We start from the raw sequence: 27,269 nt of genomic DNA on the forward strand, positions 1-27,269 counted from the left end.
TTACTTGTCTTATATTTTCATAGACAATTTTCCTTGGTCTTGCAAAGCTTGCTCTTGTTCTTCAATCTTATGGTCGTGTAATTTGAAGGGATTATTGTCTTTATGAGTGAGGTAAGAGGAAATGCTTCCATTCCTACAGAAGAAGAAAAAAAACACTCAGCTAAAAGCTGGTTGACTTGTTTTAGGGGAGTTTAACCACTTTTTAGCAGGTGAGGCTAAAACTAGCTGAACACCAGCTTGACAAGTTTTTTTTTTTTTGTCAGCAAAAACTTCAAGGTTTCACGGGAAGATGTTAGGAGGATCTCGTAAAATTTTTGTTGCCCATCAGAGCATCAAACACTTTTACCTGTGTGTTTTTTTTTTTTACAGGTTTAGCCCCTCATATTAACTTTACTCATTCAGTTAATGTCTTCCATGACCGTTTTTCATAAAGCCTTGATTAAATTGATTAAAAAAAACAAAACTAATTAATTGCACATTTTTTTCTGAATTTAGTTGCGATTAAATCACAGTTAATCCCACCTAAGTTTTTAAATATACTTTTATATTGCAATAATATCATATTCAATCTCCAAATTAATGTAGAAACAACAAAGACTGAAGGCGAGGATCACTGATACCAATCCTACTGATGTCTCTAGGAAATGGTTCCTAATATTTAACCACTGACTATAGCCGTTCAACATTACAGTATAATTGAGAGCTATCAATTTTAACATTAGACTTTAAAAAAATAATTTCTCTTTTAATTGAATTTAAAACAATCTTCACATAAACCTTTATAATAAATGTCATATTTACCTGTGCCCTTCAGCAAGTAGGAAATACACAAGTTATCAACACTAAATTCTAAATTAAATATAGATGAATCCTTAAAGCTACAACAGTTATTGATTTCCTCTTTTGTTTTTTGATTAACAGAAATCACAGCAGCTGGGTTATTAAGTTATTTGGCTGCTATTACTTTAAGAGCTGCCACTGCTAAATGTGACACGGATTTGACGCACACTCGTTGTTTCATTTGCACTTTAATATGAAATGATGCAGGCTACAGTGCGCACTATCGTATTTGTGCGTGCAATTGAAGAGTATAACCAGTATAACCGCTGACAGGAGAGGAAAACTCGTTTTTACTGACATATGGCCTGACGACATCTCATTCTGCTGAAGCTCCTCGAGACCTGTACCGTTTGACTCGAGCCTGGAGCTGAGGTGAAGTGGAGAGCGCGTCTAAAAATGTCTTAAAGACGTTCCCCGTATATATAAATGCAATTCTTGTCAATAAAAAAAAAAAAAAAAAAAAAGAGACAGAAGCAGCAGTTGTGAGTGGGGTGACAAACCCTAGCGCCGCCCCTGTGTTAACTGCATTAAATATTTTTTACGCCGTTAAACTGAAAAAAATGTAGCGCATGTGTTAACACGCTGACCGCACTGATAAAAACATTAATAATAGTGACCAGACACAAAATTAAAAATGTTGGGACATTTTTTCTTTTTATTACCGTATGTTGGGTGATCTTTTAAAAGCGGTGTGGAGTATAACATTTGTTAGTGCATATGTCCGCTTCGCCTTTCTTACATCATCTTTAATATGTCATCTACACACAAGTTCGGGGAGCATCCGGCCTTGAACCCGCAGGACGCGTCTGAGCCGCATGATTTAGGGAGTTTGAAGTTGAATGGGTTTGAGCGAGAACATCCCACCTGCTGGCCGCCGGGACTACAGACGCTCTCATCAGATGGCAGTTTTGGTGTTTGTAATGCAGAGCGGGTCAACAGACGTCTCCATCACAAGTATCCCTCTCGACGAAACTGTTCCTGCAAGATATCCTTGTACTCGTCAAAGCCTCCGTCCACACGGTGAACTCGCCCGGCCTCGCAAACCCAGAGCTCCTTACAAACAATCCGGATCAGGCGCTCGTCGTGGGACACTAGAACCACACCGCCCTGACAGAGAAACCAATTTACCAATTACAGTCAAACCAAAAATTATTCAGACAACATATCATTTCTGATATTTTTTTACTAGTGGGTGCAGCACAGTATTGTTCATTTATGTAAGCGAGGATAGCAAAATAAAGTAAACTGTGACGTATCATAACCAAAAATTCTTCATATAGTGGACTACCAGATACAAATTTGGGACCAAAAATTATTCAGACACTTTAACCTGTTTTTTTTTTAATTGCTAATGCGACCTTTTTACACCACAGACTGAACAAAATGAAGCATTGCTTGGTAATTGGTTGGCCTAAATTGGTATTATCTAATTGGTTGCTTAAATTTAACAGCTGACAGCCATTCAAACCAATACCTTTCTATCAAAGTTATCTGACATTATCAAGATGAATTTGTTCTGACACAGTTCTTGTAATTTGTTATTACTATTTTCTAAACTATAGCGAATAAACTGTGATAATGTGAGAAATGTTGAAGGTGTCTGAATAATTTTTGGTTTGACTGTATATGATGGAGAAGCTTTGACTAATCCTGTAAACACAGAGCACGTTAGATTTGCTGAGGACGACATGAGAATATTCTGCTCTTACTTTGAAATTGTTGAGGGCTTTTGCCAAGGCTTCAATCGTCTCCATGTCCAGATGATTCGTCGGCTCATCCAGAATGTAGAAGTTGGGGCTATAAATGAAAGTCATATTTGTTAACATCTGTCAAAACGAGGGTCAGGATGTTTAAATGAGGTTTAGAAGGTGCAAATGAGGGTCATTCAATAGGTCAGTCTGTGAAAATGAGGGTCAGGTGATGAAAATGTGGATGTAAATGAGGGTTAGAGACAGGAGTATTACAGTTAACTGAAACTAAAACATACAAAAAAAATAAAAATACAAATTGGAGACTAAATATCTGTCACTCCACTCATATAGACTGTTCCCAACTGGTTTTCAGTGCAAGTCAACATGCAAAGCATTTTTGTTACTTACACGTTAACAAAAAACAAAACAAAAACAACAACAAAAAAAAACATTATATTATACACTTATTTTTTTTGCAAGTTACCATAACAGCATTTCGTATTTTCATTTGGTTCAACTTGTAGTAAACTAAAACTTAAATAAAAAGAAATAAAAAATACATAAACAAATAAAAACAAACAAAGAAACTAAACAAAATGATAAAACACAAAATTACTAAAACCTTACAACTGAAAAGAAAATTGAAAAAATAAAACTAATTAAAAATATAAATAATAGTAACTCAGTGAAAAGGTGATCCATATTGATCCAAGGGTGTAACATTTTAAATCAGATAGCTTACATCAGAATTGTATTAGATAAAATGTTAATTTCAGTTAACTAAAACCATTAAAAAAAAAAAAATTAAACACTATTTGAAAATAAAATATGAAAAACATGTTTTATTTCAGTTAGTTGCCTTTGCAACATTTCTCATTTAGTTTAATTTGATGTACTAAAATAACTAATAACTGAGTGTGTGTGTGTGTGTGTGTGTGTGTGTGTGTGTATTAGGGCTGGGCAAAAAAAAATCGATTTTTCGATTAATCGTTTTTTTTTTTTTTATGATGTCGATTCGATATCGATTCTCAAAAGATGCGAATCGATCTTTTCCGGTAACGTATTTATTTCAGCAAATATTTAAAACAAGATCTGATTAATGTGATTCTTATCATTAGTCTTCTCCACTAGATGTCACCCTTATTTACCGATGCGCGATGTTACAACAAAAAGCTGTCATTCATTCAGTGCTTATGGCGGAGATACTGTTGATGAGAACCAAGAACAAAGCCATACGCGTGATTGGTAATGCTCAGGTGAAACGCTATAGTAATACTATAAATCTGTGGAAGCATTTGATATCACGCATAATGCGCCATGATTTCCGCAATGAATGAATGAATGAATGGCGGATGGCGCGACGCACTGTTTTGTTTACTACACACATACTAAAGCACGGACGACGCTCGCAGTGTTTTCATCTTCTGCCGTCTCACTATATGATGATATTAACACACTGCTGCTCTGAGAGTCATTTCATTAGCATTTTACAGTTTAATTTGAGAAAACTACCATCATATCACATAATACACAGCAGCTGCAAGTTCCTCACGGCAACCTGTCAAAATAAAGGTTTAGTTTAACGTTAAGAGCAGTCTTAAGACTCAATGCTACTACTACTAATAAATATTAATAAATCTTTATTTTTAAAGGAATAATCCCATTTGTTTTCTTTTTAACTTTAACAGTAAACCTCTGTTGTGCAGCACTTTGTTTGCCCAAAAATAAAAGTGTTTAATTTTCATTTGATTAGGATAAATTAAATTAATGTTTTATGCCTTCATCTGATTACCAGAAAAATTAAGAAAATTTAATAAGGCCCTATTATTGTTTAAGAAAGGACCTTATACAAAAAAAGAATAGGTTTAAAATACAGGCCTGTGGTTCTTAATTTCTTTTTATTCATCATTTCTAAACTGATGTTTACAGTTCATCTTTTTAGAAATATCAATAGCTTTTGTATTAAAACTATATTTCACAGAATGTGAAAAAAAAAAAACAGAATCGAATCGAGAGCTTGCGAATCGAATCGGGACATCTGAATCGATACCCAGCCCTAGTGTGTGTGTATATATGTATATGTATATGTATATATATATGTATATATATATGTATATGTATATATATATATATATATATATATATATATATATATATATACACACACATACACATATATACATACACACACGCACTCAGTTTTAGTATTAGTTATTTTAGTACGTCAAATGTACACCGCATGTTATAGCATAATATTATAGCACAATATTTACCAAAGCACAAAACAAAATTAAATTAAAATGAAATGATTTAAATTGCAACAATTAAGCATCAAGAAAATTAAACATTAATGAACAAAAATTAAAGTTGCATGATACTATGATCCGATACTAAAAGAAAACTAGTCAGATGCAGCAGGAGCAAAAGCATGACTCCATGAGAGTGTGTTGATGTTTGTTTTACCAGGGCATGGTCATCTGAGCGAAAGCCACGCGACTCTTCTGTCCTCCTGACAGACTCGCCACCGGCCGCGTGGCCAGTTCCCCCGTGATGCCATACCGGCCCAGCTGATGACGGTACTCCTCCTCTGTGTGACCTGACGCATAAAAACAGCACAGGATTCAGACAAATCTACTTCAGATTAGCAGTAGACGTTATTTAGTTTTATTGCCATGTCAGCATCTATGGCTTCCTTAATATTGGACAGTTCATTCAAACAGAAAACATGAGATACATTTGAGAAATACTATGCTTCAGAACATAAAACAGCCGTGCATTTAACTTCCATAATGTGTCATATTAGAGAAACTGAATATTCGATAGCAAGCATTGTAGGGAGAGTTAAATGACACTGTATTAGTTATTATTTTCTCCATCCAAAATAAGGTTAGAGACATTAAGAAATGTTTAGGGTCCAAATACTAATTTCACGTCGACTTCAAATGCATTGGCCACAGATGATATGACATAAGCAACAAAGACCTAGAATAACCAGTCAGCATCTCAGTGTGTGGCTGTGAATGATGCGACTCTAATATCTTCATTAATGAACAGGTCTTGAGCGGTCAGAAGTGTCTCTGCAGGGGTCAGATGATGAGAAAGTGCCAATTTGAGGCAGTACCAGGAAATCTCTTCAGCAGCAGTTCTATTGAGCAGACGTTCAGGTCCAGCTGATCCACGTGATGCTGACTGAAATAACCGATCTTCAAGTTTCTGTTTGAAAAGACAAAGACACAGAAGTAAGAGACAGACAGACAGAGAGGGTCTAGTGTCTTCAGCGTCAGAGTGAGGCTCACCTGTGAGCGTATCTGGAACCGTTGACAGGCGTGAGCTCTCCCATCAGCAGCTTCAGTGCGGTGGATTTACCAGCCCCATTCTCACCCACCTACAGCCAGACACATACAACCAATGAATGAGTGCTCTCTGTTAACAGAGAGTTACTAAAACAAAACCCTACTGTATCATATGATACATGGATTTCTAAGGCCTCTAAATGTTCAACATGATCAAAACTTTGCTGTTAAACCTGTTTCACACACAATATCCTACACTCCTGTACTTTTTTTAACCTGGCTCAGCTGCTGCTTCTCGTGTCAAATCTTGACTGATTTTGATCAAGTAAGCGTCAGAATAACTGCAGTAATATCTCCAGATGAACACTTTCTGGATTGAAGCAGCTCAGCTTTATTTGATTCTCCATCAATCATTTTCTAGAAAAATCAGTGCGTCTCAAATCTGATCATCAGGATCTTTTGAGGAGCGTTTGTTTCCAGAAGCTTTACTTTCACTGTTCCTCAGCGGAGGAATGATCTTCATCTCACATCTTCTGAGGAGCGTTTATTTCTTCATCTCTCCATCAGCATTGCTTTGCATTATATGTTTGGATCATTTCAATCTCATCTTACCGAGACATATTATTGGAGATATAGAGCGACCACTGATATTTAGATTTTAGTTTTTTGTCAGTATCTGCTGTACAGTTATTAAGATCTCATTGATTTACCTTACAAGCATCAGAATTTCATCATAGAAATATCAGCATCTACAGCAAACTCATATTTTTGCTCAGTTTGAGTCTGAATAAAATAAAGGTGTTTTTCCTCCATATTCTCATTATATCAGACTATATGAGACATAAAATCCTGACGTATCAAACTTTTATGCCAAAAATCATTAGGATATTAAGTAAAGATCATGTTCCATGAAGATATTTAGTGAATTTCCTACCGTAAATACATCAAAACATCATTTTTGATTAGTAATATGCATTGCTAAGAACTTCATTTGGACAACTTTAAAGGCGATTTTCTCAATATTTAGATTATTTTGCACCCTCAGATTCTCCAAATTGACAAACCATACGTCAATGGAAAGCTTATTTATTCAGCTTTCAGATGATGTATAAATCTCAATTTCTAAAAATGGTTTTGTGGTCCAGGGTCACATATTTTGTCTAAAGTTTCAATAAACTGTTCCATTTAAAAAAAAATATATATATATATATATATTTTTCTGATTACTGGCAGCAAATGTCAGATCTCCTATTGCAAATACATACGATGCAGATGCGAGACTCCAGATCAGCCGAGACGCTGAGGCTGTTGAAGAGCCGCAGGTCAGGCGTGTAGCCGAACTCCACCTCATCCAGCTGCAGGATCGGAGGAGATAGCTTCTCAAAGTTATCCGGAAAACTGTGGGGAGATCAGAACAAAACTCACTTTCACTTCTGAGACGAGTCGATCCGTTACACAAATACACGGGAAGACGGAGCGAAACTGACCGCAAGATGACTTCAGACTCCTTGACTATGGGCTTGAGTTCAGGCCTGTGAGAGACACACACACACACACACAGAGATGGTGAGCCAGCAGTGAGTGTGTGTTTGATCAATAATAAATGTGTGTTAGTGATGTCACACTTACAGTTTCTCCAGCAGCTTGAGTTTGCTCTGCACTTGAGCGGCTCTGTTGGCGTTATATCTGAACCGGTCAATGAACACCTGAGAGAGACACAACATTAACAGAAGATTCAACTAGAACGTTTTCAATGGATAATATGAATGCAATTTGAATTTTTTGTATATTGAGAAAATAGTGTAAGTAGTAAGTGCTTTTATAATTCTGGTGCATCAGTCAATAAAAAAAACCCATATTGATCAACTACTGCTCACAATATTATTGACACAAGCAGACATGTACAAAGCATTCAGAAATTATTTAGATCCCTTCAATTTTCTTTCTTTCAAATGTTACATTGCAGCTAGGGCTGCAAGATTAGGGGGAAAAAAAATAAATAAAAATTCAAACTTTTCCAATAATGAATTCTAACTGGTATATAAAAAAAAATAAATTAAAAAAAAATCAGGTTTTCTTTGCTGTGTGTTTGTAGGGCTGCAACATCTGGTCAATTTTGAGATTTTATATTTTATTTATTTATTCACTTTTTAACACCATGCCAGCATCAAGGCTATTTTCATGGCGATCTCAGAATAAATTACACAAGGTATACAATTAACAAGAAGTTATAAAAGACATTTCAGATCTACACTAGACAAAAATTCTAAAATATATTCAGGTGATACATTTTTAAATAAATCCATTAAACCTCTGAATAAAACAGTTGTCTATTTACATTAAAAACAGTACAGTCCAATAAAATATGCTTCACAGTTAGTTTTTGTGATTTTATATCAATATGGTTATATAATTCTTTATTATTATTATTATTACTACTACTACTAAAAAATAAATTATAAAAATGACTAAATAAAAACTAAATAAGTTAAAATTAAAATAAAAAAAAAAGCAAAATAATTCTCTTACACTTACTGTAAAACATCAATCTTTAATTTTGACAGAAGGCCGCAGGAAGCCCCTAAAGCTTTTGTGAATTTCTGTTGCTGTTCAGCACAAGTTTAGGGAAATGGTTTGTGCATGTTTCCAAATGCACGTTAAAACGACTCCGAGCAGATGCAGAGATGAGTTTGTGTGGATCATTTACTGTGAACTGAACCGCTCTGAGACGCTGAAACACTGACAGATAATGAACTGCTCATGTGCGAATGAACACAGTGCCGCACTTCACTCTTAGACATGCAGCACATATATTTATTTAATTAAATCACAGCTTTTGCGATTTCAGAAAAGCACTAAGCCAAATTGTGATTTTGGTTTATTTTCAATTAATAGTGCAACCCTAGTTTCATCCTCAGTTCATATAGAAATTAATTCATTTAGCTTTATAATGACAGGAGGACAATAAAAAAATGATAAAATAATTTTAAGGACTTGGGTGACACAATTGCAATTTAACACAAATGTAACAGACATATTGTTAAGGAACATGTTCTCCATCAGTTCTGCAGAGAGATTGGTTGATGGGCTCTAGACTTCCCACTGGTCGCTCTTTTGCGACTAACTTTCTCAGTTAGTCGCACGGACGCATCATTTGGTCGCATTTTTACTTTGATTTTTTTTGCTACAGAATGGGATTAATCAATGCATGCTGATGAACTTTTATCACAGTTTATAGTTATACGGTAACAAGTGTTCAACATTCAACCCGTTCTTTTTCATCAGTATTATTTGTAATTTAAATTTTGTTAACGGGAATTACTCTTTTGCTGTGTTATAACATCAGCATCACATGCTGTATAACCGACTGATAAATTACAGAATGTTTAGCAAACTGAGGAATCAAATAAATAAAAACAACCAAAAAAAAAAAAAAAGAAAGCCTCCATCGCATAACGTGAGGTAAACAGCAAAGATAACAAGCTTTTTAAAATGAAAACAAAAAGTAAAACTGTCGGTGACAGGACTTGCATGTTTTTTTCCCCACAAGAATACCAACATGTTCACCTTCTCTGGTTTAAGAAAACCAAATCCGCCGTCATTTTCGAGTATAAACCAGGCTCTACACCTGAAGCACCTCTCGTCACGTGATCAGTGAAATCTGAGTCCTGCTACAATGTGCCGCGGCTCTGCAGCATGGACTCAAGACGCTTTGGAGCAGCGCAGACCGTGCACTCGCACAAATGCGACCACGTCAAAATTTAACATTCTCAAAAAATTGTTGCAAATGCAACCATTTTGGTCGCAGTCTAGAGCGCTGTGCTTGATGTGCTCTGGTACCTGTATATGTTCTCTGTACTGTAACTGAGCTTCATATTCTCTATGCTGGTTCTTCAGTCGGTCCTCTTTCGTCTTGATGAAGTTCTCGTAATCGCCGCGGTAACTCTCCAGCCGCTGCGAGTGCAGATGTATGATGTCTGTCACCACCGCATTCAAGAAGTTACGATCGTGAGACACCACGAGGATGGTGGACTGCCACGTCTAGAGAAATACAAGTACAACTACTTCAAAACTTTCTGCAGAAACTACTGTCTTACCATATTAATGAGGTTTTGGCCCTTGAGACATGTTCCTATATTTATTGCATTTATAACGGGTAAATGCCATAGCTTCAGCTATTAAAGCAAACTAGTGAACTGAAAAACACTTACTTGTAAATAGTTTTCCAGCCACAGAATGGCTCTTACGTCCAACATGTTTGTGGGCTCTGAAAAGAAGTGATGAATAAAAAAAGCAGTGATGTAACTATATCAATATTTAACGCTGAGTAGCAATATTACCACAATACTAAGAGTACATTTTACTCACCATCAAGTAACAGCAGATCAGGCCTGAAAAATAACAAAAGAAAATAAATAAATAAATCACTGAAGCAGTACTGATTAGTTAACCAAGCTACCTTTTAAACTACACTAACTATATTATAATTATAATTTAAAAATATGATAATAGTATAATAATATTATTTGCAATAAAAGTGCATAATTTGTAGCGTCTGCGGAAGCTCATTGATGGCTGATTACACTTTGTTTTAAAACCCTTTCAGCCTTTTGACATTTGCATATAAATTACAGACCTGGCCTCACCGTTTACATTTATATGGGTGCTAAATTGCCGATGGTTTTTCCCCACTATCAAAAAGATGCTAAGCAGGTCGACTCTATGGGTCCCTATCAAACTTCAAACACATTCCAAAGAGGAGGGAATGACCCCCCGTGCCAGGCATCAGATCAGTTGTCTGTGTATCGATTTCCAATACACGTCTCACACACACACCTCAAGACATTTTCTTTATTTAGGCCATAATTAAGAAGTTATAAATGTATCTGCTATATGCATGTGTTGTATGTATATTCCCCTATTATATTAACCTAGTTAAAACCCTTTACTTGTATTAGTTAGACTTTAAATGCCTATATTCAAGTGTATGAGTGTATCTCTGGTTTAATATCGTCTGGAGGTTACTTTCTTGGTATCAAAATGATCTTCTCTTTATTTCTCACACAATGATGTGATTGTGAAATGCATCAAACAATTTTTACTATGTTTTGAGTTAAAACTGCACCAACTTTCTAGACCAGCAATAAAAATGCAAATGGGCCATAAACCCAGAAAGTTTCTCCGCTCAAAATGCATGCCTCTGATTGGCCACTCCACCCACAAAATGGGTGCAGCTATGAACTATCAAAAGTTCCAAACTCAAAACTCTTCTTCTTGAGACGGACAAACTCCAAAACTCTCCTCTTGAGTTTAACCTTCTGGCAGTGTTACCTTCAAGTAACTTTGTGGACTTGCTGTGGACTTTCCTATCTTCAGAAGAACCAGAGGAAAATCTTCAGCTCACTCCTAAAGAAATCATCAAGAACCTCTTGTCTACCGCATCAGGACTCTTATTCAGCAACAAAACCAATGCAAGTAACCGTTTACAACTAATTAGATGCGCGTTTAAGTTTGAACCCCTTTTAAGGTGAATTATGATTCTCTGATGATTCTCATTTAGGTTGTGGTTAATTGATGTGAAATACTGCCATTCTTTGCTCTTCTCTCTCTTTTCCTTACTTTCCTTCATTCTGTATATATGTTTTGCGTAGTTTAGTTGTATGTTAGCTATAGTTTCATTTATTAAATCCCTTATATTCACAATTGATTGTCTCTGTGTTCCGCTCACAATTCAAAGTCACTGAATGTTGCTCCTAGCTACATGCTAAACTACTGCTAGCACTGTATAAGTAGGAAGGCTATTGTTCCTTGGCCAGGAAAATAATCTTCCTAGAATTGATAAATAATTATATTGTCTGCTCGGTGGACGGACAGATCAAATAATTGTAATATCGATTCTGCTACAGTTAATTCTAAGATCTAATCTAAATATTTATTATTAATTATAACCAGTCATAATTAATAATTCCCCTTTTGAGCTAAATTTGTTACAATTATTATTTATCAACTTTGTAATGCTTATTTTTTTTTAAATTCTGAATTAACTTACCGTGCAAACAGGGCTCTTGCTAAAGCTAACCTCATCCTCCAGCCTCCAGAAAACTCCCTACAATAAACACACACATCAATAACCACTGCAGAAATGTATAAATCAGCCAATATTACTATTTACTGAAGAGATGAGGAACAGAAACTTATAAGCAAGTAACCATTATTGCATGGCTCGTACTCACTTGGTTGCTTGCTGTTGCATTTTGGCTGAAAAGCCTAAACCAGCAAGAATGACAGATGCTCTGAAAGAGTGGAAAACGATATAAATAAATATTGTATTATCTTTTCATTAGACTGTTTATGCTTACATCGCCTAACTTCAAATACTATGTAACAATATAAAACTATTGTGAAACCTATATAGAATGATTAGAAGTCTGAGCTACTAATCTAAGAAAACTGTGTAAAATGAGCTTACACCTGTCTGAAAAATACATATTAATTATAATTTATTTGATAATACACACAAATCATTTTCTTCTCACCTGGCTGGTGCTTTATCCGCTTCGATTTCTTCCAGTTTAGCATAAATTTCGGAAAGACGAACACTTTCTAACCCATCTGCACTGAAGGATTAAAGACAGAAACAGGAGTGGATACAATGACAACTGCAAATGTTTTAGCTGAAAGTACAAATACATTTATCACATGCAACTGAAAGATGTTTGTTCTTTTAATCTTATTCAGTTATGCTTCTTTACATGAGTTCTGTTCTGTAAGCTCCAATATTACTTTCAGTTGAAAATGATCGGGTGGTTAAAATTAACACCTGTTTGCTGTTTAAATACCAAAATGGTGCACCTGCTAAATGAACAATCTGTTTATACCTAAAAAATATATATATTTTATGAGAGTCCAAACAGCTGATAAAAACAATCGCAATGATCCGCAAGTAATCCACACGACTCCAGTCCATCAGTTAACATCTTGAGAAGACAAAAGCTGTGTGTTTGTCAGGAACGAATCCATCAAATCTAAAATATGAGCTAAAATATGAGTCCATAATCCATAATAACACTTACTCCAGTGAAACAAGTGGTCTGTTCTGAATCAGGAGAGAAATCTGCACAGATCAAGCAGCATTTACAAGCCAAAACAGTCCAGAACAGCTTTTGATGCGAGACACAACAGGAGATGCACTTTTTCACTGGAGGAAGCGTTATTATGGACACATATTTTGGCCAGAAATTATGGTTTAAAGTTAAAAATGTTTTAATGATGGATATTTTACTGACAAATACGCTTCACAAGACATTATGGATGCACATGAATTAACAGAGATCGACTTGCTCAAAATGTGGCTTTTCTTATTTTATTACCTCTAATATCAAGGCACAATGTCCAATTTAACACATCCTCTGTGGCGGCGCAGAAGCTATGACACCAAATGGGCTGATGACAAAATTTGCCAAGTTCAAGGGTCTATAAAAAAAGACTGGTACTGTAAAATGTGTTTAAAATTTGGCTTTCATTAGGGCAGTATGCAATATTTCAAGGCCTTAGGTCTCTTGAACACATTCTGTGGAGGCCAAGAAACCACACCGCGAAATGGGCTGATGACTCAATAGGTGGCTCAGTGTGCATGTCCTATATACTAAGTTTAATGGTTTCACGTGCGCACATAAAAGTCTGCATATTTTTTATTCATGCAAAGGTCCTTGAGGCTATGTCATACGGTGCTATTCCTTTAAAGATTAAACAAGGTTAAAAACAGAAAAACATCCAGCACATAACACTACATGATGGGTTAGTGTCTGATGGGCTGTAGGTGACGTACGTTCCATTGGCGATGTGTGCGTTGAGTGTGCGCTCCTCCTTCAGCAGCTCCTCTCGAACAGTGTCGCTCTCTAGAACGCTCTGTAGAGCCACGGTGTCGTCTCCGGCCACCTCCTGCTCCACGTGCAGAATGGAGATGTGCGAAGGGACACGTAAGCTGCGACTCGCCAACATCTTCAGCAGAGTGGTCTTACCGAGCCCGTTACGCCCAATAAGACCGTAGCGCCTGCCGCTGGCCAGACACAGTTCAGTGCCCTGCAGCAGACATCTGTGAACCAACAAAAAACATGCTCTGAATACACCTGTGGTTTAAAATGCTTATCTAGTAATATAGCTATTAAAGCCACAAGATATTCACATATGTTCTTGCGAAAGAAATAAAATCAGCAAAACCAATATTCGTTCATTAATTAGTCTAACTGCATGATGCTTAAGGTTGGCAAGCAATGTAGCAACTTTATACTGCATTAATATAAAATTCTATTATGATAGAAAGCGTTAATTATTGCCATTTCACAGTGACTTCAAACACGGCTCACTGAATGAGAAATTAGATTTGGACCAATTGTTTCCTGATTCACTTTGTTAAAGGTGCCATAGAATGCATTGATACAATCTTTTAAATTGTTCTCAGATATCTACATAGAAGGTATGTGGCTTAGGTAAGGTTAAAAAATCTCCAGAAACGGTTTTACATGTGCATTTACAACCCTAGGATTTCTCCCTAGAATGAAATGGTCTGTTATTACCTTATTTGGAAGGGTCATGAATAATAATGTTAAGCTCTGCTCTGATTGGCTGTTTCACAGTGCAGCTCATTTCAGTAGCTCACATAGCAGGAGGGAAACACAGGGAAAATATATATTTCAATATTTTCTCTCAGTTATATCGTCGGGTAATTATACTGTAAATAAAATCAGGGAGCCACTATTAATATGCTGGGCATTGAAACTGCTTTCAAATGCATGATCGCTTTTAACTTTCACCTTCGAGATTTGCGATCGCATGTACTCTGTTTATACTATGGAGCGGCAGTACTTACCACACATTTTACAAGATCAGACGCTTGTCAGTGGTGCTCAGGATCTGTAAATAATTCGCCGTCATCCTCAGTCATCTCTCCTTACTCTGTTTATGTGGTGAGTGAAATCTTATGTACTGTAATGTAACAGGCTACCGCTAGCAAGCAGCTAACCATGTCCCTTTAGTGGCTCGCGTTATTTTCTTTCTGAATAAAGACACCAACCCATCCCTGCACTTCACATCCCCTGCACAGCCTGGAACATAACATTTATTTCTACGGTCTGCCATTTTCGCTGTTGTCCTCGCTTGTTTCTTCACAATACCTGCAGAACTTCTGATGATTCGGCTGGCCTAGAACATGGGCAGGCAGGGCCTAAAATTAACACTCGCCATGCGCCAAATGTGAGTAAAAATCGTCATTGGCGAGTATATGTAACAGTGTCAGTCGCCAGTTGGTGGGTAAAAGATTTCTGAAATATAACAATGCAATGTAGTGAGAACAACAGCCGGTTTTAAAAAGGATTCGCTGTTTCTGACGTAAGCGAATAAAATATTGTTTTCCGAAGACAAGATCCTCGTGATTAGCTGTTCTGTCATAAGCAACAAGAGCGAATCAAATAATTGGATACTAACGGACTGATAAGGTCAGAGCAGTGTGATGGCCCTAGACACGGTTCCAGTATCTTTTACCTGAGAAGATACTGCTGCTTCTTCTCAGAAGATTTAACTTTTCCCTTCTTTATTCTTCATAACTCAAGAATGTGGCGACACATAACTGGGCTTACGCCGCCTAAATGGTGCAGTGAAGTAGGCTACGTTCGGCTGTAACTTACTCAAGCCGCTTAGCCAGCACACCGGTTGTGCTTCAACTGATGAAAACACACACAATTGTCAAAATACGCGGTTTTGGCAAGTTACCTCGTAAACGTAGTCTTAAATGAGTTATAAAGTCTTAAGACCGTAAGGAGTTTGGAGAAGATATGTGTCAGATATGTTTAAAGAGACAGCACTGCTTTTAAAGTAAAACTTGCTGAAGTCTGTCACTGATGTAAATCAAAGAACAAAAGAAAAAGAGAAATCACTCGACTGCTCTAGTCGCTGATTAATAAAGATTAATATGCATTTTCTAACAATTTATAGTTTATGTGAAGATTGTTTTAAAATCACTTAATATTTCAGAGCCTATTAAATATTAAAAAATAATGTCTTTCAATTTTACGGTAATGTTTAATGGCTATAATTAATAGGGAAAATTGAGGGAAAATGCATTTAATAGAGACACCAGTAGCAGTATTGGTATCAATACTTCATTAATAATCGTCTACTTAGCAAAAAGACGCCATTAAATACATTTGTTTCTACATTAATTTGGTTCAATGTGAAATTATGACAATATAAATATGCAATTAATTACAAAAAAATTGTTTGATTGACAAAGTATTAATGTTAACTTTTAATAGATTTTACATTTCAAATTAATTTCTAATTTTATAGGTCCCCAGAAAGAGATCGGGACAGCCCCCTTCAAATTTTCAGTTCAATAATCCAGCCCTCAAATGAAGCTAACTAATAGCTCTGCTCTAATCTGTTAACACGGGTGTGGAAAAAATACGCACTGCAAACTGAGTATGTGAATAATATTCACCTATTTTTCAGTGGTCTTTTGCATTCATGAGATTTACATAAGAAAGAAACAATGGTGTTTGAGGCTCACAGTATGCCATTTCCATGTACAGAACTGTTATTATCCAACTACGCCAAGATAAATACAGTTTTCCATTCTATGGCACCTTTAACAAGTCATATTATTGAGATGAATGTGAGTTTGCAGTCTGATTAAATGTGATATGAGAAACTAGTACTGCTAATTAAGCTAATTTTGAAAAGTTTCAATAATCAATATGGTCTCAATATATATTATGCAACCTAGTTAGTGGTATGAATCCTTCCCTAAATTAACTCACTGAATCAGCTACTAAATCACTTAATGTTAAATTGTCATTACTTTTACTGTTGTGTGTCTCAAAACAAAGCGAGTTTTGTGTACTTCAGGTTCATAGTGTCTGAAAAATCAGCATGCAGTCTTTTTTTTACATTTCTTTTTGGATCTAATACAACTCATTCAGATCCCAAACATTTTCACAAGAAAGGTATTTTATAATTGAATCGTTTTTGTGTTGCTTAGTTTAGTAGCCAGTGTTTCTGATGATCATCAGTGATTTCTCACCTCTCCCCAAAAGACACGTCAAAATTCTCAATGCGGATGTCGTAACTTCGATTCTTCCCAGATGAGTCGACACGATTTTCTTTCTTACTGCTCGCCTGACTGGCCGAGGCCTCCTCCAAAACCCTTCAAAACACATCCACATACAGAACAGCATCAGATATAGAGATATTACTCATCAGCCGTTCACTGATCTCCACAAAATCAAAATCATTAGTGGACGGCTGATTGCATTAAATCATTCTCATATGAAAATCTCAAGTGGGAGAAAAACAGCTCATAATTCTTCCAGCAGTCAGGATCTTCATTAACAGATCTCAGTACTCACAGTGGAGACGATGAGGATTTCTGTGAGTCTTTCTCATTTCTGCGCTCATGTTTGGCTTTCAGTTTAGCTTCAGCTTTCTCTAGTTTCTTGGCATCCACAGTCTAATAAACAGAAGAGGTTAATAAAGATAAAGGTACTGGACACAGTAATCAAGGTTGAACAGGCAGATAAGATGATCTTACTGTACTCGGATTCCTCTTCATCATCCAGATACCATGAACATCGTTAGAAGGTGTTGCTGAAAGAGCAGAAACATCTGAGACACTGAAGAACAGTGAGCTATTTTGAACAGCACTAGAAACTTTAACATCATTTTCTATGCATAGATATAGAAGCCCGTTTCCGCCACTGAATAAAAAAATAGAAAAAAGGTCATTGTGACTTTTTATCTCTCAATTCTGACTTGTTTTCCTCAGAATTGCGTGATATAAACTCGCTTTAAACTTTAAAATTTAAAAATGTAGCCTATTAGTAGCTAATAGTGAATGTTGAAATGAACACACTCTAACAAGGAACAATACTTCTACAGTTTTCATTAATGCTACGAATGGACTCTTATTGTTAAGTGTTTCCATTTAATTTCAACAGCCATGCTTAAAGATGACCATCTTTAAATACCTACACAAGGCCATAGCATTAAAATTACATGCATATGGATATTGTATGTGTATTCACACACTTTATTTGCTTCTATTTTTTAACACTTGATAATTATCAAATCAAGAAAAAAAAAAAGTTAGTCACACACCGGGCAAAAGCGCAGTGCTGCGTCTAGGAGAACTCAGACGTATCACACACACACACACCAGACGCTTTGCGTTCAAATCAAGTGGCGGTCTAAAACAATTTATTTAAACACCAAACGGACATAAGTTTGCTTCAAGAATGAACAATGTGGCATAAATGAGTTTGAAGTTCGGTGTTTAAAAAAAACAGAGCGAGGAAAGAGAACGCGCGATCTGTATTACAGCTCTCTATATGAAGCATTCAGACTTTATTAGAGCCACAGAAAGACAAATGTTTTGCTGAAAAGGCACAATACATAATTTATAGCCTAGGGTGAAGTCATTATGTACATTCATAACGATTTGGGACAAATATAATGTAATTTAATAGAAAACTATGTGAATGGCGCTCTGTTCCGCGGCAGGCTTTTCTGTCGGCTGTATTTAAATGCGCGTCTGGAGTTTCCCGCTCTGTACAGCGCGCTGTGTCACGTGTCAAAATAAACAACACGTGCTGTCAGTGATTTCCGCCTCTAGAGGCCGCTCTCGTACTGTATAATGCCAGCGGACCCTTCTCAGTCACTCCAGCAACGGTTGCAAACCTGAAAACTATCGGCATGGATTTTTGCCGATAACCGATAGTTGCAACAATCAACTATCGGTGACGATTAGTCAGCAAAACTGATGAATCGGTCAACCTCTAATTCTGACTATAACTCGCAATTGCGAGTTTATCACGCAATTCTGACTATAGGAAAAAAGTCAGAATTGTGAGATGTAAACTCACAATTGAGAGAGAAAAAAAAGTCAGATTTGTGAGATAAAAAGTCGCAATTACCTTTTTTATTTTTTATTCAGTGGCGGAAAGGGGCTTCCATACATAGATGACCATCAGGCATTTACACAAGTTTCACTCAGATGGTTGGAGACACAGGAGAAACGGTTGTGTATTTCTGCCAAAAACCTGAATCCATTACCAGTATGACTTATGCCATCTAGCTGTTGTGCATCATCACTGAAAGCATAAAGTGAAGTATAATAAATAAAATGAATACATTAACCGTGGTCTCACCTGTGTCAGCAGACACTTGTGATAACTGCACTGGAGCCTGCAGCAGCATCTGATGCTGACCAGAGTCACATTTAGTCCTGAGAACAACAGACATGATCATGAATTAGGATTTGGGTTATATATGATGTTCTCATCTGCCATCCAGAGCACAAAGGTTCACATTCACAAACGCTCTTACACAGACAGAGAAAGTGAAATTAATGGGAGTATACGACTATAAGCATTACTACAAAAAAATAAATAAAAAATAAATGTAATTATTAAAAAAAATATATAAACGTTGACTAAAGTTACCTAAACAAACATTCAAATGTATAACTTCTGAGCATCAAATCTAGAACACTTCAGCCATCTACTGGCCATTACTGTCATAACATGATTTTGACCTGGTGTATTTTTCACTAGATGGCAGCACAGTGCCAGAGTGGTAATGATGTGCACCACTATAAACCAAACAGTCAACAACATATTGTGCAATACGGGGAATTTGTAGTTCTTGTCATGCATTGTTTCTCATGATTGTGATTCCTGGTTCAACGCAGACATGGCCTCTTTCCTCAAAGGTCCTGCTCACTTCAGATATACATCTAAAGTTCTGTTTGTTCATAAACTGCTTTCCTAACTATAACTTCTAAACTTAAACTGAAATATAAGAACAACAGAAATGTATTCTTAAAATGAAATGTTAACTTGAACTATATGCTGCTGAAACGTAACAAAAGAAATCTGAAAAGTATTAAAAACAAATTTGAAAATGCTAAATTATAATGTCTGCACTGATAACATAGGCCACATAAAAATGATTAAACTAAAAATTGTATCAATAAATATGAAAAATGAAGTGGAAATATCTAGTTTCTCCTTCTGAATAAAAAATAAAAAGTGTAAATGACAAAGCGTTTGTAATTTAAATGGAAATTTAACTGTGACAAATTGTTCTAAAGCCTTCAATGAAACGTATATAATCATACTGCATCATAAAAAGTAACATTGCGATAAAACGCACAATTATCTTTTCACTTTTTTTACTATTTTATTTGTATTTTTTTAATGGGCTCCCAAAGAATAAAATCCTTTCAAGACAAGGGACATACACTAATTAACCCTAAAACAACAACAACAACAAAACAACACCTCTGTCAGTTAATTCACACATATTATTTATGTATTTACAGTTAGTTCAATATTATTAAAAAGGGTGCTACAATTACAGTCATTTTAAAAATAATAAATGTTGCAATTATTTAAAAACTGTTATCTGAAGCGGATGAAGGTTCATTTCTCATCAGTTACCTCGTGTGCTGCTTTAACTTATGGCACACGCTGAAATGTGTCCTCTAGCAAGACAGGAAAACTATTATAAATACACCATGTTATTTATTCTCTGATAATTTGAGCCTATATCACTTTCCAGCTGTCAGTCTATGTTTGGAGCTGCAAAGCAGACAGCAGGTTAACAAGCATTTAGAAAGAAAAAACTGAAATCATGACAAGCGCGAGTGTGGAGAAACAGATGCTCTGCTCATTAATTCTCACAGCGGAGGAAAATAGTATATTACAGTCAAATGAGGCAATACTAATCAGAAATAATGTAAGATATAGTCCGATAAGTGTATTACCCCTTTGTAGGGATTCTTTTTTATCACCAGATTAAAATCTTTTTTTCTCCCCACACACACACAAACTTGTGCATGTTTATATATATATATATATATATATATATGGCCTGCCATTAATTTCTACATGCCTCATTCAAGCTGTCCTAAATTTGCAGGATATTTGATTTGCATAATTACTTTAGCAAGTTGGACACCAAAACAATACATATGGCTCATGCAAATAAACATCATCATCATACACTCTTCATTATCCTCTCTGTTTCCATGCTAAATTTTTAGACAGAACATGAACATCATAAACAACAGATTTGTGTTGGATCACTTACAGCTGGAGAGTGTTGAACATCTGGAAGCAGATTTTTCGGATGTCGTCTTCATTCTTGTCACCGACCTCTTGCAGAACGTCGCCGATGGCATCAAACACTTCCTCTCCATCCTCGAAATCTGAGCCGCCGCTGTCCAACACGCCTGCAGGATAATAACACACACATCACACGCTCAGCACACCTGTGCCACATTATAAATACACAGGAATCACAGCTAAAGAGCAAGGCTAAACAAAGATGATTTACTCCAGACATATTACATCTCTAGGGTATTTCATATCTTTACCAACATGCAGATATGCACATTAAAACAATCAAGTATTAAAATATTTTTATTTGTATTTTTACTGTAAAAATATGCTTTGGTTTTAATTTGGTTTAATTTACCCAGTCTGGCCATTAAATATAATTACATGCATTTTTTAAATAAACAAATACTAAGACAACAAATCTATAAAATTGATAGCACAATTAATTAAGACAACATAATTACAAAGGAGCAAGTGTCACCAGAATACCAATATCCTCCCAAAGTGCCATATTGTATTTCACTTTAAGTTCAACAAGTCACACTGCTTCACAAAATATTCTTTATTGCTTGTCACGTTGCTATAAAAAAAAAGCAAAATAGGACTTATTTGTGCATGCCAGTGTTTCATATCGCAAGTGCTCACAAATTAATGACTTTTAAAGTTTAATTACTATATAAGATCTTATATAAAGGACCCTAACAGAGCCTGCTTCCATTTGAACAAATAAAGCACTGGTTAAAATTGTACACTACAATAAGTAATCGCATACAGTGGCATTGCATTTTATATTTATTATTATAACAATTTGCATTTTCACTTGTATCAACATATAAATAATTTAGGAGAAAGTAAATGAAGGCGCAATCTGCGTGATTCTGCGTAATTCACATGCATGCAGACATTTAAGCTGATTTGGTTTTAATCAATCAGCACTTTGTGAATATTTCACTGTAATTTGTTAGATTATGATTTTAGGTCATGACAGCAAGAAGTTAACGTCTGGTTGCATTTCTTTACTTCATTATTTCATCTTTCTGAATGACATAACCCATCGATCACGTGATCTACCTATGACTTGTTGGGTGTATCTTATTGTTCGTTTAATAATCTGTCAGGCACAAATTGTGCCATATTATATTATATTAATGAGGAGACTGGCCGGAAACATGAAACCGTGTCAGTCAAACTTCACCGCAGCTGCTTTATTTCACAGATATAAACATGTACTGAAATTATGACTTGACTGAATTGTCAACTCCGGTGTCTATTAAATTATTTAAAGGATAATGTCAGGAACTCATCAGATTCAATGACACAATCTGTTAGCATGATCGACACATCACCAGCACTATTTTATATAATGAATGAACTCCTGTCACTAACGCAGGACCTGACACTAACAGCACACATAAGGTGTAGTATAGGTATATTAATGTCACATATGTGTACATTACCAGTGATATAATCGAAGAGTTCGGAGTCGATCAGTGGAAACTCGTTCTTCAGTATCTCCACATACGCCGCCATCATTCACACGCACCGGGCCGGACACAGCGCGCATGCGCGGCGGCGCACCAATAACACGTGGACGTCGCCTCAGAAAGCTTGAGCTCAAATCCTGTTGCTTTGAGTGACTAAATCGCTTAATTATGTGTATTTCTTTCACTGTAGCCTCTGTGATTGGTACGTTGTTTTACATCTTAATAAAAACACCGATAAAAGTTAAATAGCACGAAGTAAAGATAAAAATGATTATTAGCCTATACATAATCATCGTACCTGACTAATAATAGAATAACGGAACATTTATTTAGTATATTCTTAACCTATTTATACGTACTACTTAGTAATTTAGCTTATTCATAAACAGACTAATTATAAAACTAATTATATAACAAAACATTATATTGATTTTATCTGTTAAGTTTGATTTCAGACCCTTTTTCCCACAGGGAATTTTATTAATTATTCATTTTTATTACATGATTATTTTGGAAGTGACAATTTTAGGCGTCTTTAGCATAACTACATCTTTGAACAATTGTACAAAAAAAAAAAAAAAAAAATACGTTTATTTGCAAAAACTAATGTGTTCAGTAGTGACAAGACTTTAGAGTACATTTACTTCAAAATCATGTAATTTAAATACCATAAAAATCAGGCTCAATTTATAAAATCAGGCTAAACTGACTAAAACGTTTGGTGTTTCAGTAGCAACAAGAAAGTGATGTAAGAAAATTTTTTGTTATTTAAAAATGAAAAATAAAATTTAAGTTAATGCTTTGGGTTTGGATCATAACATTCTCACAAAACAGTCAATATCTGAATTAATATCCTAATTGTTTTTAATTATTTTTTCATTGTGGGACTAAAGTTTGAACAAATTCAGCCAAATGATCCTAAATGTTTACAATATGTACGGTTCTTACTTCTGTGACTGATGTGCTGCAGGAACCTGTTCTGTGATATATTTGTAATAGTTAAATACCTAAAGGTGTATGGTGTCCTCAAATATAATTTTTAAAAGTGATAATTTTTTTAATCATTCTCCTCTATGATTTAAATTTACATTTCTCTGATTTAGATTTGCATATCTATTATGTAAACATGTTACTGACTGCAGCTGAATGACATTGAGAAACACTGTCAATTTTATCAAAAACACTTTATTTTTCAAAACAACAGCAGATTAAACAACTACAGAAAGGAACAATTGTGGCAATATATAAAGGGCCATTAGAGAAAGCGAAGGGACTCATGACGGAGTGAAGGATGGAGGTTCAGTACTGGAAGCTGCGTTTGGTCTGAATGTCGTCCAGGATTTGCTGTAACTCCTCATCCTCAAACCGGCCTTCCAAACTAATAAAGAATAAACGAATAATGTAAACAAACATCAACAACAGCTCATTTTCAGTTCAACAGTCTCATAAAACATCAACCCAAATGTATCGAATGTGTTCTCTGAAGAAAACACTCCTATAGTTAAAAGATATAAGATACAGCGAATAAGCTGTTAACATCATAGTAATTAGTGTTAAATGAGTCTAGTTTCAGACTGATGATTAAATGAATGTAATTTCCCCATGTGAGGTTTGTGTGTAATGCAGGCATGTGATCATGTGATCATGACTCGAAGCTCCAGCTCACCTGGGAATGAGGGCTTTGGCCTCCTCCGCAGCCTCCGGACACAGATTGGCTAAACTTGCCAACTCAAACTTATGAAGCTTCTTCTGCAGAAGCAAGCTGTGAAACACGGCCAGTTATCATTCATATGAATATCATATTCACTAAATGACACTAAAATCTCAGAAATATACCATTTAGTTCATATTAAGATTTAAAAATAAAAATAAATAAAAAATGCAAGCCCCATTATCTTTTATAGTCACAGTAAGATTAGAAGAACACGCTGAGGTGTTTAAAATAGGGCTGCAAGATATATTGAAATCAATATCGTGATATGGCTCCGTACCATTATCAAGTTTAATTAAATTGCGATTTAATGCTCAGTGGTTTACCATTTGAAAATGAAAAAATTAAAACTTAAATAATAGTATTATAATTTTACAGCAAACTAGAATTATTTGTATTACTTCATTTTTAGTATTCATTTTACAGCATTATTACAATATATTTCTTTTAGTTTATAGTCATATTGAAATTGGTCAAATTTCCAAAACAGTGGAAAGACATTTTAACCCTGAAATGGTTACTGAAATTGGTTTTAGTATTAGGAAATTGGATTCAGTTTTTGTAAAAAGTAAATCCAAGTATGAACATCCAAATATTCAAGATTTTCCCAAACCATTCAGCCCTAAATAGATTTTACTCTCTCACACACACACACACACACACACACATAAAAATAACTGCCCACTAACTAACGATTAATCGCATCTGAAATAAAAGTTTTTGTTTATATGTGTGTGTACTGTGTATATTTATTATGTATATATAAATACACACACATACAGTATTTATTTTGAAAATATTTACATTATATTATTTATAAATATTTATTTAATATATAAATGCATGTGTGTGTATTTATATACACATAATAAATATACACCGTACACACACATATATAAACAAAAACTTTTATTTTATACTAGTAGTTGGATTCTTTTTTATTTTTTTTTAAATCAAATCCTCTCAAATTTTCTATTTAAGTCTTCTGATGAAAATTCCTCAATTTTGTCATATTGCAAAATATAATCACAGGGAAAAGAAATATTGCAAAGTTGTTTTTTCCAATATGATACAGCCCTAGTTTTTTCCCTTTACCTTTATTTATATAGTGCTTTTAACAGTACAGATTGTGTCAAAGCTGTTTTACAGTATTAAATAGCAAAATAGTGTGTCAGTAATGCAGAAGGACAAAAGTAAACACTCAATTTTCAGTTAAAGGCATTTCATTATTGAATTCAGTGATATCATCATCCAGTTTAACGAGCATCTGTGCAATCAAGTCGTAGTAACATGCATTCGAGTTACATTACTACTTTTATATCACTGCTCCTGCTCTGAACATGCAGAACAACTGCTGCAGAATTCAGAAGCACACACTCTTACTACCGCTGCCATAAAAAGATATAAGACAGTGAGAGTAGTGTGCAGTTGTGAATTCAGCACGTGTCTCTGTATTAGCAAGTGCACTGTGTGCTGTAGGCAGCGTGTGTAGGGCGTGCTGACCTGCGCACACTGGCGATGGTCTCTCTGTTCTTGAAGCGGCTGAATCTGGCGGTGTAGTTGAGGGTCTTCATGAAGACCTCCGACAGCTCCTGCTCGTCCTCCGCGCTCTCGTTCTGCTGCTTGCGATGCTCCAGCAACATGTGGACCTCTGAGTTCAGCAGCGTCTCTGCGTTCTCAAACTCTGAGACAAATCAAACATCATGAACATCTCTGCAGCGCCACAACAAAGCACTGAACTAGACTAACAATCAGGAAATCAAACAATGCATTCTTACAGATTCAAAGCAGAGGGTAATAAGATAATCTGTCATTTTTACCTTATTTTGGTGAGTGATAGAGACAGTCAGAATTGTAACAGTGATAGGAATAAGATGTTGTTTATTTAACGGTATCACTACTTTTTAACTGTATTCTTATCAGTTAATTTTTTAACAGAAAAAAAAAACCTGAAACAAATTAAGAGCAGAATTAACATTGCTGTATATTTTGAAATGTGTGTGTGTATATATATATATTATAATAATTTAACTATTGCAAAAGAAACAACAATTATTGAACAAATCACAATTATACAAACAAAACAAATTCGTATAAAACATTTATTTGTAAATACAGCAGTGCGTTTAAGCTTGTATATATAATTTTGACATTTCATCAAAATGAATACTAGGATACCTCAATGTAGGTAAAAGTAATTATTAAAGAGACAATATGAACAAATAAATTTAATAAAACAAACATTTAGGAAATCCAACAACACGAAACCTGACGATGCTTTTTCTGGCAGTTGATTCAGAACAGAACAAGATCAATTTTTTTGGAGAAAGCAATGCGAAGTGTATGATAGGTATGAAGACAGAAGTATCACAGTGCATAAAACATATAGCGCTATGGAGCGGATTTGAGTAAATTAAGAGAAGACGGATTGAGACGCGCATGTTGTAACGTTAGATGTGTTTGTAATCTTCTCACCTTTAGGAAACATGAGCTGAGACGCGTCCTCCTCCACATCTCCCACATGCGCTGCTCCTCCTGCCGCCATAACACAATAACTATAGCCAAGCTACAGTGAATATGAGTTAACCTTCACTGTTTACTACATACAGTAACATAACGACACCGCACACTGTCTACAGCGCTGCTCTGAATGAACACATTCTACTTCCGGTCAGGCGCCAAAGCGAAGAAGTACGAGAGGATTGACACACAGCGCCGCCTAGCGCACTGTCGTTGAACATCGCCTCAGTTTTGTTCACGTGTGAAGAACAACAGTACGTTAATCATAATAATAATGTTGAAAATAATAATGTATAGAAAGAGAAGCTACATTAACTAGTTTTATTTTTTTTTAAATTAATGCTAATGTATAAAAGTTTACCAAACAACAACAACAACAACAATAATAGCTAGATAAAAAAGTTTGTCGAGACAAACTTTAAGTTGGCTTGAGAAAGCCGGATCAGAAAGTTAGAAAAAGTTTGAAAAGTTTGAAAAGTTTAAGAAGTTAATTTTTTTTAAGTTTAATGGTTTGCAGTCTGAAATAGTTTGAAGTTTAAAGTAGTTTAAAAACATTA

The 27,269-nt window shown here is 35.3% G+C and overlaps 2 protein-coding genes across 2 annotated transcripts; both read right to left on the bottom strand.

Annotated features, from left to right (window-relative positions):
* Positions 1-1,457: 1,457 nt before the first annotated feature.
* On the bottom strand, positions 1,458-22,604 carry abcf3 (ATP-binding cassette, sub-family F (GCN20), member 3). The gene is made up of 21 exons (XM_058762209.1): positions 22,455-22,604; positions 20,969-21,110; positions 19,024-19,100; positions 17,409-17,464; positions 17,227-17,327; positions 16,902-17,024; positions 13,653-13,919; positions 12,361-12,441; positions 12,058-12,117; positions 11,874-11,930; positions 10,193-10,215; positions 10,036-10,091; positions 9,665-9,865; positions 7,454-7,530; positions 7,312-7,356; positions 7,090-7,222; positions 5,828-5,916; positions 5,653-5,744; positions 4,995-5,127; positions 2,550-2,637; positions 1,458-1,947 (listed from the first exon to the last, which is right to left on the bottom strand). The coding sequence occupies exons 1-21, from the start codon at positions 22,528-22,530 to the stop codon at positions 1,789-1,791; spliced, it is 2,136 nt and encodes a 711-aa protein (XP_058618192.1). The 5' UTR covers positions 22,531-22,604; the 3' UTR covers positions 1,458-1,788.
* Positions 22,605-23,646: 1,042 nt separating this feature from the next.
* polr2d (RNA polymerase II subunit D) lies at positions 23,647-26,870 on the bottom strand. The gene is made up of 4 exons (XM_058753762.1): positions 26,668-26,870; positions 25,696-25,876; positions 24,148-24,243; positions 23,647-23,859 (listed from the first exon to the last, which is right to left on the bottom strand). Exons 1-4 carry the CDS (start codon positions 26,735-26,737, stop codon positions 23,781-23,783), a joined length of 426 nt encoding a protein of 141 aa, XP_058609745.1. The 5' UTR covers positions 26,738-26,870; the 3' UTR covers positions 23,647-23,780.
* Between the last annotated feature and the right edge of the window lie 399 nt (positions 26,871-27,269).

The sequence above is a fragment of the Onychostoma macrolepis genome, chromosome 02 (genome assembly GCF_012432095.1).
Source record: "Onychostoma macrolepis isolate SWU-2019 chromosome 02, ASM1243209v1, whole genome shotgun sequence".
Lineage (NCBI taxonomy): Eukaryota > Metazoa > Chordata > Actinopteri > Cypriniformes > Cyprinidae > Onychostoma > Onychostoma macrolepis.

What these genes read in the sequence shown, in the direction of transcription:
- polr2d (XM_058753762.1), bottom strand. Translation starts at nt 26,737, where the DNA reads ATGGCGGCAGGAGGAGCAGCGCATGTGGGAGATGTGGAGGAGGACGCG. An exon ending in TCAGCTCATGTTTCCTAAAG is followed by an intron (nt 25,877 to 26,667) that starts GTGAGAAGATTA and finishes GATTTGTCTCAG; the next exon opens with AGTTTGAGAACGCAGAGACG. An exon ending in GCCAAAGCCCTCATTCCCAG is followed by an intron (nt 23,860 to 24,147) that starts GTGAGCTGGAGC and finishes ATTCTTTATTAG; the next exon opens with TTTGGAAGGCCGGTTTGAGG.
- abcf3 (XM_058762209.1), bottom strand. Translation starts at nt 22,530, where the DNA reads ATGATGGCGGCGTATGTGGAGATACTGAAGAACGAGTTTCCACTGATC. An exon ending in ACAAGTGTCTGCTGACACAG is followed by an intron (nt 17,465 to 19,023) that starts GTGAGACCACGG and finishes CTGCTCTTTCAG; the next exon opens with CAACACCTTCTAACGATGTT. An exon ending in GGCTGGAAAACTATTTACAA is followed by an intron (nt 9,866 to 10,035) that starts GTAAGTGTTTTT and finishes GTATTTCTCTAG; the next exon opens with ACGTGGCAGTCCACCATCCT.